Consider the following 14,099-nt stretch of genomic DNA (forward strand, 5'->3'; position numbering starts at 1 on the left):
AGGTCCACTACTTAGTGAGGAAGGAGAGTTAACAACAGACAACTGGAAGAAGGTTGTGGTGTTTAATGACTATTTTGCTTCGGTCTTCACTGAAAAAGTTAATTGCAACCAGATGCTTAACACAGTTAACAGGGAGGAAGGGCACTAGCCAGAATAGGTAAAGAACAGGTGAAAGAATATTTAGATAAGCTGTATTTATTCAAGTTGGCAGGGCCTGACAAAATTCACCCTAGGATACTTAAGGAACTAGCTGATGCAATCTCAGGTCTCGAAGATAATCATTATTGGTTCTAACGGAGGATGGGTGAGGTCACAAAGGATTGGGAAAGGGCACACATAGCACCTCTTTTTAAAAAGGGGACTAAAGAGGACCCAGAGGATTATAGAACAGTCAGCCTAACTTTGAGACTTGGAAAGACTTGGGAAAAATAAATAATCAATTTGTACGCATCTAGAGGGTGATAGGGTGCTGAGTAATAGCCAACAAAGATTTATCCAGAACAAATCATGCCAAACCAATCTAATTTCCTTCTTTGACAGGGTTACTGGCCTAATCAATGCGGGGAAAGCAGTAGATGTGATTTATCTTGATAGTAAATCTTTTGACATATGACAGTCCCACATGACATTCTCATAAAGGAACTAAGAAAATGTGGTTTAGATGATATTACTATTAAGTAGGTGCACAACTGGTTGAAAAATATACTGAAAGTTATCAATGGTTTGCTGTCAAACTGGGAGGATGTATCTAAAGGGGTCCTGCAGGGGATCTCTCCCAAATCTGGCACTATTCACTATTTTCATTAATGACTTGGATAATGAAATGGAGAGCACGGTTATAAAATTAGCAGGTAACACCACGCTGGGAGAGGTTATTAGCACTTTGGAGGACAGGATTAGAATTCAAAATGACCTTGACAAGTTGCAGAATTGGTCTGAAATCAGCAAGATGAAATTTAATAAAAGACAAGTACAACGTATCTCTCTTAGGAAGGAAAAATTAAATATACAAATACAAAATGGGTACAGGTAATGCTGAAAAGGATCTGGGAGTCATAGTGGATCACAAAGTGAATATGAGTCAACAATGTGATGCAGCTGTGAAAAAGGTGAATATAATTCTGGGACATTAACAAGAGTGTCATAGCTAAGATACAGAAGCTAACTGTTCTGCTCTTCTGAACATTGGTGAGGCCTCAAGATGGAGTATTAGTTTTGGTCCAGTTTTGCATGACACACTCTAAGAAAGATTTGAACAAATTGGAGAGAGTCTGGAGAAGAGCAACAACAAAAAAATGAGAAGCAATTTAGAAAACCTGACCTATGAGAAAAAGGTTAAAAAACTTGGCATGTTTAGTCTTCAGAAAAGACGACTGAAGGAAGTCTTGATAACACTCTTCAAATATATGTTAAGGACTGTTACAAAAAGAGGACAGTGATCAGTTGCCCCCCACATCCACTGAATGTAAGCTTAATTGTAGAAAGGAAGACTTGGTTTAGATATTAGGAAAAAATTTCAAACTATAAGGAGAGTTAAGCAGTGGAATAGGCTGAGGTTGTTGAAACCCCTGTCATTTGAGGTTTTTAAAAATCGGTTAGACAATAAAGGTGCTGCCTCAGTGAGGGGGGGGGGGGAAGGTAGGAGGGGTGGATTAGATGAACTCTCAAGGTCCCTTCCAGCCCTATATTTCTGTGATTCTATATCAAGAAATTCAATTCCAAGGACAATGCACAAGGTCAATATGTGGAGTTAATACACATCAACATTAGAACTTCTGGACAAAAAGCTAATGTCAATAAGCAATCACTTAACTGATTGGAAAGAAAAAAAACAACACAGCGTTATAGACTGAATTGTTTTCAGGTGACTGCAAACAGCTAGAAGCTATCAGTTTGGATCCAAGTAAAGATGACCCGCGCTGATCATTATTTGAGAGTGGTAAACTGATTTCCATGCGTGCATGCGAGACCAAAGATCTAGGAAGCCCTTCTCTCCCCCACCCCAAAGTCCTGACCATAATTCCTTCTCTATTCTTATGCAGCTCACTTGCTTCTGCCCTTCTTCAGGGCCCACTGTTGCTAGTTTATTCTAGTCACAGACCACTAAGTTCACAAGTTCAATAACGGCCCTAATAGTTTTTTTCCCTGCCTCTTAACATACAATCAATACTGCATTGAGGTCTATGACAGAACATCATCCACCCTTATTCAAGATTATGTTCTACGTCTTCTAAGTAACTTGATGTCTTATCTTGCTGCCTTTAACAGTCCATGTAACCTTCCTCATATATGTACTGCAGCTCTAGCCACTGCAGTACTCTTGAAAAATTCTTTAGAAGGATTTCTTTTCTCCACTAGTCTCTGAAAGTACTGCTCTGATTTCAGTCAGGAGCAGCAGTTCTAAGTTACAGAAGTTCAGAAGGCAAAACCCAATCGAGTAAATCAAGGGAGCAGAACTGAACTAGGGAGTGGCAAAAGAGCAGAAAGGACCACCAATGAGCAGAGCCAGTCTGATCACCAGATGAGATTCAAGCCCATGGAATAATTGAAAGAAGTCTCAGTGCTATTCAAGGGAGCTTAATTTTATATGCAATCTAGTAAGGCCCTATTATTACAATTCTGGCTAATAAAAATATCTACTTTGCTGTAACAGAGGTGGACTGTGTCACTTATTAACATTTTTTTAAAAAAAACTGTCTAAGGACAATAAAGAAAAACAATATAGTTGGTGGTAAAGAAAGAACATGTCTAGACTTTTTTGAAAGTGAATGGTATACAAGGCTAAATCGAGATTTACCTGAAGCAGATTAGCTTTCCTATCCACACGGCTTCCAGTAGTTCAAAGCAGCAAACACAGCTGTTCCAAACTGCTAAAAGGAACTATGTTAAATATTTGAAAGCGATTCACATCATTGGGGAAGTCATTCATTTTGACATTTGTTGTAAACAGCCACTTTAGCTTGCCTCTGGAACAGGTGTTACATAAGGCAGAATGGCATCTGGTTAAAAAAAAAAAAAACATCTCTAACTCCAGTAGAAAAGCAATCAAAGCTGCAGCCATCTCTTATCAACACACTGGTTTTCTCCTTTTGAAATATTCTGGCCACCGTATACTTTTGTGTGTTCCCACTCCAGGGTTATTTTTCTACAAATGCTAGTGTCTGAAAAATATATCAGTATCTATTACCACCAAAAATACACATACTGGATGCTTAGAGTATCCTAGTTTCATCACAATACTCTGGGATATACTGATGTATGGGCCAGATCCTCAGCTGGTATAGATCAGCAAAGCTCTATTGATTTCTAGGAAACTATGCAGATTTACACCAGCTGAGGTTCTGGCCCTATTACTACATACAACTGCTCTTATTAAAACTAATCCAGATTGGGATTCTGCAGCATTGGATGCTGTACAAATGTGAAGGTAAACATGGTCTCTGTCTCAAAGGACTTATGGTTCTGTTATTTATACAAATGCAGCAAAAGCGATCAACTTTAATGAAGAGCCCATATTTTTCTTCACTAAACTGCTAAATAAAACATCCAATACTCAAATGTCAACTACAGTTTTTACATCCCAGGTACTGGCATTATTTTAAAAGTGAGACAGAGACCATGTTTACCTTCACATTTGTACAGCATCTAGCACCGCGGCATCCCAGTCTGGATCAGAGGCTCTCTGTGCTGCTTGTACACTACTTGAATTTAGTAAATATAAATATCACAAATCTTTGGCTGGATTCAAGTTGTGAAAGAGGGGGACTGGAGGGTGGGGGGGTGGTATTTTTAAAGGTGGCAATTTTATCCACAGAGGTTCAAAATGACAAACAGAATAAATTAAATACTTATCTTCTGAAAAGAAATTTAAAAACCAATCCTCATGCATACTGATGGATATGATGGAACTCCCATGGATATGTCTAATTTACATGCTGCCCCCAGGCAACATTCCTTTACAGCTTAAAACAAATATATTAAAGCCAGCTCCCAGAAAATAAACGCTAATATTTTCAGACCTGGGTGCCTAAAGTTAAGCTCCATGAGGCCCCCTACAAGTGATCCAAGGAAAGCCAGGTAAGAGCTAGGGATCAGGAGGGTGCCCAACCCCTTAGGGGATGTCTAAACTGTATCTGGAAGCAAGCCTCCTAGCCCGGATCGACAGACTAGTGCTAGTGTTGCTTGCACTCCCATGCTAAAAATAGCTGTGTCGACATTTCTTTGATCATAGAATATCAGGGTTGGAAGGGACCTCAGGAGATCATCTACTCCAACCCCCTGCTCAAAGCAGGACCAATCCCCAAACATACATATATAGCTCAGGCTCTAAGTCAGTGGCCTTAGAGAACGACATGACATGTTATAGCTAAAAGGCGTGTGCGCGCGTGCGTGTGCGCCTGTGTTTAAGTAGTTCCCTCCCACAGCCCATCCACAGGGATAGCTGCATCTGAGGTGTAGGAAGAGATTTCCATTGCTTTTCTGTCTGTCTATCCACTGTTGAGGTATCTGAGCAGAGGTGATCATGCACAAAGATCCTCAGACAAAACAGGAAATCTATGAAATGATGAATTCCAAAAGGTGAATTTAGATCTTAACAAAATGTATCAACCCTCCCCCACCAAGCTTTATGTCTAAAGAGGATAGACTTTTTAAGCATCCATTTGACTCTCAGTTTGATCTAAGGATTAAGAAGCTAGTTAGAACCAATTTATCACATTGTTGCTTTCTTTTCAGTTTTAGGTTCTTTGCAACAATCTTGTTAATTATTTTAATGAACATCAGTTTAATGAAAGCAATTATATAACAGTCAACATTGACAATCATTGGAGATAGTGAGGTCCCATTTTTGTGCTAGTCTGCTCATTATAACAATCAGCAATTACAGCCACATGAGCATTAAACTGGAGGAAACAACATCAAAAAGTCAAAACTATAATAGAATCGGCCTATGCAAACCTAGTGGATTGTGAATGTTACCTGTATAGCTCTGCTATGATTTGGTAAGGACTGCTGTACATAAAATACAAAGAAAAGTTTAACTAGTAATGGCAGCTGTTACAGTACTGTCTGTGTACCATGACATCAGTGGCGCTACGCACATACTTAAAGTTAAGCACAGGTTAAGTAGCTTGCTGAATTGAGGCTTGTGTGCGTAAATTAGACTTATCCAGTCATATGACTGATTTGCACATCTAGACTTAAAGACATGTCAAAATACAAATTAATATACAGTCCTTATAATATCACCTTAGATTACTACTTAGAAGGAATTAATTCATTCTGGCAGGGTTTTTTTGGTTGTGTCTGTTTGCTTTCATTTCACTCAGTTTAGAAAGTGAAACTAGACTAATCAATTTGTTTCTATCTGCTTCAGTTTCTGTTTGTCATGCACCAGCTTACTACTTTGTGAATGGATTCTCAGCCCTGCTGTGAAACATTCACATCAGCTGAGAAGTATTTTAATTGTATATATTTTTAAAAAATATAATGAACATTTTTCTATATAAGGTACAATTTTCAAAAGCACCTAAGTCCCATTTGAGATGTGGGAGACTGCTGGTTCAAGTCCAACCTTTGCCTCATAAGAATTAGGTATCTGAACAGAGAGCTGCCACCTCTCAAGTGAGAGCCCTCAGCACCGGACTATAGAGTGAGATTCACTCTCTCTGGCCCAAATAATATTTAATTAAAGTGGAACAACTTCAGTGGGAGAGATTGAGGGAGACTCTCATCAGAATTCTCCATAGCTCAGCGGTTACATTTAACTGAGAGGTGGCAGATCCCTGTTCAAATCCCTTCGCCTTACCTAGCAGAGATGGAACTGGTTCTGCGGGTCTTTCACATCCTGGGTGAGTATCCTAGCCACTAGGGCAGTGGTTTTCAAACTTCTTAGGCCATGTACCCCTTTCCAAATAATGTCATCTACCATGTACCCTGATCTGAGATATGGTCATAATATACCTATCAGTAAATTGCCGCGTCTTAATAAATAAAATGCATTGTCTGCCATTACAGGATTTTTCTCACATTCCCCCTGACAAGAACTTGTGTACTCCTAGGGGTACATGTATCCCAGTTTGAAAACCATTGTGAGGGAGCTCCTTCCTATGCCCCAGCTGTTTTGTGGAGTGGCAGCCTCTGAGCATCCCTGCTGACTTGGGCCCCACAGGCAAGTTGGGTGGAGGTGCACCTATCTTTCCCCAATTCATGGATTGCTCTGGAGCTTAGGCAGGAGACAGGCATCTGGGCACCTAGAGTGGGGCTGCAGCGCACACCCTGAGAGGCAGAAATATAGTCTTATAGGGAACTACTGCAAAAACATAGGCACTAGGTGAGTTTAAGCACTTACAAAAATAGGTGGCAACCAAGTGGGGGTTTTGCGGATTGCAATGGTGCCAACAAACAGGACTTTGGGTATGATCCTTAACCTTTTTCATTTGCGAACCCTTAAAATTTTTCAAATGGTGGTGTGGACCCCTTTGGAAATCTTAGACATGGTCTTCAGATCCCCAGGGGTCCTCGGTTGAAAACCACCATCTTAGGGTATATCTACAGCTCAATCTGGGGGTATGATTCCCAGCTTGAGGACACATACCTGTGCTAGTCTGATCAAACTAGTGTGCTAAAAATAGAGTGTAGCTGCAGCCCCATGAAGAGCTAGCGGCCCCAGTGCATGTGTAACCCACACACCTCCTGGGTGTGGTGCCACAAGGACTCCTCGTTGTTTTTACCCCTTTACAAGGGTTTTGGAAGTAGCCAGATAAGTAGCGTAGCTGGGGGGGAGCGGGGCAGCATCCGCTCCCCCACGGAGCACAAGACATGTCAATGTCTTGGCTCCTTTTAAATTTTCCCCTGTTGAGGGAATGGGGGAGCGATCCCCAAAACAAGGCGCCACCCGCTGAGGTGCTTTTACTCACCCCGAGGCGCTCCAAGTCTTAGGCGGCACCTCGGCAGTAGGACCTTCACTCGCTCTGGGTCTTCGGCAGCACCTCAGCAGCGGGACCTTCAGTGCCGCCGAAGACACCCGGAGCGAGTGAGGGCCTGCCGCCGGGTGAGTAAAAGCACCGCAGTGGGTGGCGCCTTTTCTTTTTGGATCGCTCCCCCAGTTCCCTCCACCTGGCCACGCGGCTGAGCCAGATCAGCCCTAAAAGTGGCCAGGGAGGCATGGCCAAGGCAATCAGGGTTTAGTTCATCTATTACTTACCCTCAAGAGCTGCAAAAATTACAGCGCTACAATATTTAAAGGAGCAAATTTGATTTCAATGTAAATACCCATATCTAGTAAGTGAGAGCAACTCAGTAGCAACCTCTGCACTTCCCTGAGCACAGCAGCTATGACTGTAATCAACCTTTACGTTGGTCTTGCAATGATGGGGTGGAGGCTCCTTATTCCTTTCTCTTACCGCATGCCATATAAGGGATAGTCAGAGACTAGCCCTGAGTTATGAATAGGGCCCTACCAAATTCATGGACGTATCATGGACCATGAAATAAGCCCTCTCCTGTGAAATCTAGCTATTGGGGTTGGGGGCGGGAGGCGGAGGGGCAGCCCTGGAGCTTCGGGCAGCCGGAGGCAGTGTGTCTGATCTCCCCTGAGAACAGGCATGCAGGGGAAGAACAAGTCCTGTCCCTCCCCATCCCGGCTGGAACTAGAAGCCTGGAGCCCTCAGCACTCCCAGCAGCACAGGGTTGGTCAGACCCACCTCCCGCTCCAGGAACCTCCTCCAGCTGCAGGAAGCTCCATGGCCGCTGACTTCAGAGCCCAGCTCTGGCAGTGTAGAAGTGAGGATGGCAATCCTGCAACTGCCCTACAACAGACTTGCCCCCCCCACTCCCTTTTGGGTTAGGACCCCCATGGTTACAACACATCATTGTAACACAAGAACTAGAGGTCACCAAATGAAATTAATAGGCGCAGGTTTAAAACAAACAAAAGGAAGTATTTCTCCATACAACACACAGTCAACCTGTGGAACTCTCTGCCAGAGGATGTTGTGAAGGCCAAGACTACAACAGGGCTCAAAAAAGAACTAGATACATTCATGGAGGATAGGTCCATCAATGGCTATTAGCCAGGATGGGCATGGATGGTGTCCCTAGCCTCTGTTCGCCAGAAGTTGGGAATGGGCAACAGGGGATGAATCACTTTGTCATTACCTGTTCTGTTCATTCCCTCTAAAGCACCTGGCATTGGTCACTGTCAGAAGACAGGATACTGGGCTAGATGGACCTTTGGTCTGATCCAGTATGGCCGTTCTTATGTAACGCCATGAAATTTCAGATGTAAACATCTGAAAATATGAAACTGACTTATTTTTCAGATACTATGGCTGTGAAATTGACCAGAATGGACTGTGAATTTGGTAGGGCCCTAGTTATGAAAAGAGCCTGTATAAAAGTGAAAAACATACAACACAAGGCATACAAATTCCTGACCCTGCCTCAAACTTCAGACTATACCCCCGTCCATCAAAGGGAAATATGTGACAGGAACAGTGAATTTTGCAAATATTTGCTTTATGTCTATATGTTATATAAACTTCTGTACTGTATAAGGTAACAGTTAATAGTCAGAGCAATAAGATACTAAATTGCAAAGCCCAGAGCAGCATAAAATTGAAAAGCACTAATGGAACAGTCCTGGGTTTATTTTCCTCTATATTTTCAAAAGTCAAGAATCCTACTTTATGTAAGTGTTGCAGATAATAGAAATGCACAAATTAGTTCAAGCTGGTTTCTAGGAACAGAAATTGATTTTAAAGTTGTCTGTAATGCAACTGTGCTTGACACTCACAGGGCGTTAATTAGATGACGGAATTTATTTTAATATGTTAATACATACAGATTTGTGCTTCCAGCATATTTTACCTATGATTTGCTGATCCTTGACCAAAATCTGTGTTGCAACACATATGTCACAAAAAGCCCTGCTAAATGTTATTTTTCCTGCTACTTTAACTTTGGTGCCTTGTGAGTTGAACCCACATGACCAGAGTCTGGTAGAATCATAGAATCATAGAATATCAGGGTTGGAAGGGACCTCAGGAGATCATCTAGTCCAACCCCCCTGCTCAAAGCAGGCACAAAGGGGCAGGTTCTCTTCTGCTCTGTTTATCATATACCGGTGGGGAGGAGGAAGACACCAGGGATCCAGTTTTGGCTCCTTGATTCTCAGGGCCATCCCTGACCATGCTTAGAGCTGCTTCCAGGCACTTCCAAATTCTACCTCTGGAATAAGGTCCTTAATAAATCTTATACCAGCAGAGAATTGCCTTGCTGAGAAGAGCTCAAATACACCTACTCCCTCCCTTGATTTCCTGTCCTTCCTGAAAGTGTGATACCAGGACTGACTGAGGCATGGATGCACCAGCAAAGAGTTTTTTCTTTTGACAGGGGAATTTCCTGCTGGACATTTGCAGCTCATCTAACTGGCCCAACAGAGCTGAAATCCATCTTCAGACTCTGGCCTATGTGCTAATTTTGGTAGGGTTTTTTTAGAAATATATATCTTTAACTTCTGTATTTTCACAGACCGCACCCCCACTGCAGACCACTGAGGACCCGCTGTCTATGGTGTGCATATTAAGAAATCAGGATGTTGCCAAAGTATAGTATTGCTTTAGGGCTGTCAATTAATCACAGTTAACTCACATGATTAACTCAAAAAATTAATTGCAATTAATCACAATTTTAATTGCACTGTTAAACAATAGAATACCAATTGAAGTTTATTAGATATTTTGGATGTTTCTCTACATTTTCATGTATATTGTATTTTGTATTTAAAATCAAAGTGTATATTTTTATTACAAATATTTAAAATGATATAGTATTTTTCAATTCACTTCACACAAGTACTGTAGTGTAATCTCTTTGCTGTGAAAGTGGAACTTACAAATGTACATTTTGTTTTGTTACATAACTGCACTCAAAAACAAAACAATGTAAAACTTCAGAGCCTACAAGTCCACTCAGTCCTACTTCTTGTTCAGCCAATCGCTAAGACAAACAAGTTTGTTTACATTTACAGGAGTTAATGCTGCCCTCTTCTTATTTACAATGTCACATGAAAGTGAGAACAGGCATGGCACTTTTGTAGCTGGCATTGCAAAGTATTTACATGTCAGATATGCTAAACATTCATATGCCCCTTCATGCTGTGGCCACCATTCCAGAGGACATGCTTCCATGCTGATGACACTCATTAAAAAAATAATGTGTTAATTAAATTTGTGACTGAACTCCTTGGGTGAAAATTATATGGCCTCTGCTCTGTTTTACCTGCATTCTGCCATATATTTCATGTTATAGGAGTCTCAGAGGATAACCCAGCACATGTTGTTCATTTTAAGAATACTTTCACTGCACATTTCACAAAATGCAAATAAAGTACCAATGTGAGATTTCTAAAGATAGCTACAGCACTTGACCCAAGGTTAAAGAATCTGAAGTGCCTTCCAAAATCTGAGAGGGACATGGTGTGGAACATGCTTTCAGAAGTCTTAAAAGAGCAACACTCCAATGCGGAAACTACAGAACCTGAACCACCAAAAAAGAAAAATCAACCTTCTGCTGGTGGCATCTGACTCAGATGATGAAAATGAACATGCATTGGTCCACACTGCTTTGGATTGTTACAAGCAGAACTCATCATCAGCATGGACCCTTGTCCCCTGGAATGGTGGCTGAAGCATGAAGGGACATGTGACTCTTTAGCACACCTGGCACGTAAATATCTTGCAGCTCCAGCTACAACAGTGCCATGCAAACACCTGTTCTTACTTTCAGGTGACATTGTAAACAAGAAGCGGGCAGCATTATCTCCTGCAAATGTAAACATACTTGTTTGTCTGAGCGATTGGCTGAACAAGAAGCAGGACTGAGTGGCTCTAAAAGATTACCTTGTTTTATTTTTGAATGCAGTTTTTTTGTAAATAATTCTACAATTTTAAGTTCAACTTTCATGATAAAAAGATTGCACTACAGTACTTTTATTAGGTGAATTGAAAAATACTATATCTTGTTTTCTTACAGTACAAATACTTGTAATCAAAATAAATATAAAGTGAGAACTGTACATTTTGTATTGATTTCAACTACAACACAGAATACATTTGAAAATGTAGAAAATATTTAAATAAATAGTATTCTATTATTGTTTAACAATGCAATTAATCATGCGATTAATTTTTTTTAACTGCTTGACAGTCCTAATTGCTTTAGGGAGCCACTTCTGTTCCGTACTGTAGATCTCCTGACCTTCCTACTGATAGATTATGGGGATCTGCTATTCTCTCTTTCACCCTAATGATGGAAACATAAGGTCTTACATAAATTGCAGACACATCCTTGATCATATCATACACGCACTAAATGCTATCCAGTGACAATAAATGCCACTCTACATGTTTGATTTTACTAAGTACAATACCTTAGTTCTTTCTCTTGCATGCTGAGAGCACTTTTCATGGGTGACAGGCTGCTACTTGTGTCCAGAGGTGAATGACATGCACCTTGGAGAGAAGCCCTCCTGTAATGGCTTCTGCGATCCAAATCTTGATAGTTGGGGGAAAAAATAGATTAGAAATAGCCAAAAGGCATGAAATCAGTTTCATAGAAAAGAAACTGTTTCTTACAGTAATTGAAAATACCAATGTTGGGAAGTGATCATCTAACTTCATGGCATCAAAGGTTTTGTGAACTTAAACAATAGCTTTAATGTAAATAAGCAAGGTTGGAGATTAATTGATTCTTAGTTATTTCTATAATTAAATTACATTACTTTCAAGATCACCAGAATCACAGCATCAAGATCACATTCTGATTTTCTGTATCCTTCAAATATAAGTGAGAGATGTTTGGGGCACTATCTTTAGCATATTCACAAACTAAGGAACAATTTATGTTTCTCAGTTAAGGAACTATCGATTCGAGATGGAGGAAGCTGAGTCTCAGTTTTCCAATGAAATTTGAAAAGGTATTTAATTGATGATGTCTTAATTATGTTTGTGTTTAAAGCGTGAGTGCTATGTGAAGTTTAATTCCACCTCCTATAGGACCACATTGTCACTTTCCTGGTAGGACAGTGACATGTCATTTGTACACCACAAAGTACAGATTCTGATACCCTTATTCATGTTGTTAAGCAATATATTTTTAATCCACAAGTAGTCCCACTGATTCACTATAAGTAAGGGTATCATAATCCAGCCCTAAGTGAACAGAACTTTTCTTCTATTGTTTAGAAGAGTTCATGTGACCCCCCTCCTTATCTTTTCCTTTCCTCCACAAACATCGTTCTGATCAGTTGTTGGGGTTGGGGGGGAGAAAGGTGTTTAATTTTCCTTCAAAAGTATTCACTTTGGGAGAATGCCAAATTGTCTGGTTGGCTGCCGGAGAAGGAAATTAGGTCTTATATTTTACTTTGAATAAAAGCAATAAAACAAAGACAGCGCTTTGGAGACAATGGGATCTTGTTCATTTCCTATTCCATTAGCAATACTCCTTTATAAGCTGTTCAAATTCAGGTGAATTTGCCTTGATCATGCCCTACTGTTTTCACTTCCTGGAGCAGCTGTGGTAACTTTCCCCCACCCTTGCAGTGCATACAATCCCTGGCCCATAATGATACAAAAATCATTCACACACCTAATATAATATAGTCTTCCAAAGACATTGCAGAAAGTTGCCCTGTCACAGGACTATTCCTACATTGTTCAAAAATGATCAGTAGAAAACATGTTAACTGTTGATTTTTCTCTTGAAATGAGCAATAGAATATTTCCTTGAAAAGTTTCAGAGTGGTAGCTGTGTTAGTTTTTATCAGCAAAAAACAACGAGTCGTCCTTGTGACACCTTAGAGACTAACAAATTTATCTGGGCATAAGCTTTTGTGGGCTAAAGCCCACTTCATCAGATGCATGGAGTGGAACATACAATAAGCAGTGATTTTTTATAAACACATATACACACACACACACACACACACACAGCACATGAAAAGTTGGGAGTTGCCTTACCAAGTTGGGGGTCAGTGCTAATGAGGGCAATTCAGTTAAGGTGGAAGTGGGCTATTCTCAACAGTTGACAAGAAGGGGTGAATATCAAGAGAGGAAAAATTACTTTTGTCGTGCTAACGAGGCCAATGCAATCAAGGTGTGTTTGTTGTCCTTTCTTACCATAGAAGTACAGCACAAGGCTGATTACAGTCCAATGTCACTCCTACACTTTAAAAAAGTGTAAATATTTATGTACAATCAGGAAACCACTAAAAGAAGTGTTCAAGTATGTAAAAGTCAGTCTACCACCTGTAAAATGTAACACTGCTAAAAGTATGACTTTGGCTCTCAGTGTTAGAATGACACTAATCTTTTTAACATAACTTTTTTTTTGCCCCTGAGCAAGTTTACTGTTTGCAAAATGTACTATATTGACAGATCTGAAGATGGAACTGTAACAGGTTGCCCCCCTTCAAGTTGCCACCTGATGTGCTGAGATACCACTGAGCCCCCCTGTTCTGCCAGCCAAGGCACCCTTTTTACCAGTCTTGCTGAGCCAGGCTCTTAAACCTCCTCCAGTACACACACAGGCCAGGCCATACACAACTGCAGAAGGACACAGACACTGAGATCATCTCTGGGAAGCCTCAGTTTAAGGGACTTTCCCCAGCACTCAGGTGTCCACCTCCCTTGGAGTGCAGACCCAAAGATATATTGTTTTGAGAAATCTATACAACGTGAGCTCATAAATTCACCCCCTCCCTCAATGTGGAGGAAGATATGCGCAACTTATTGTCCCTCCCCCATTAGAAATTACAGAAACTGAGTTTAACAATAAACAAAACAAATTTTATTAACTGCAAAAGGCAGATTAAAGGAGTTAAAGCAGTAGCAAACAGAACAAAGCAGATTACTGAGCAAATAAAACACAACACACAAACTAAACTTGATTCACTAAAGAAACAGGTTACAAAATGTAATTTCTCACCCTAAATGTTGAATTTAGGCAGGATGCAGAGTTTCTGTAGCTCAGGGTTCCAGTTATTTTTCTTACAAACTGGACCCCTGTCTCAGTCTGGACTCACCCCTGCCTTTCCCTTT

The 14,099-nt window shown here is 40.7% G+C and overlaps 1 protein-coding gene across 1 annotated transcript in view; it reads right to left on the reverse strand.

Moving 5' to 3' along the window:
* LOC125644004 (protein unc-13 homolog A-like) overlaps window positions 1-14,099 on the reverse strand; it is a 72,791-nt gene that overhangs the window by 27,700 nt on the left and 30,992 nt on the right. Inside the window, exon 6 of the mRNA XM_075133071.1 lies at window positions 11,432-11,555. Coding sequence (XP_074989172.1) covers window positions 11,432-11,555 — 124 coding nt within the window. The remainder of the gene's footprint in view (window positions 1-11,431; window positions 11,556-14,099) is intronic.

The sequence above is a fragment of the Caretta caretta genome, chromosome 10 (assembly GCF_965140235.1).
Source record: "Caretta caretta isolate rCarCar2 chromosome 10, rCarCar1.hap1, whole genome shotgun sequence".
NCBI classification, from domain to species: domain Eukaryota; kingdom Metazoa; phylum Chordata; order Testudines; family Cheloniidae; genus Caretta; species Caretta caretta.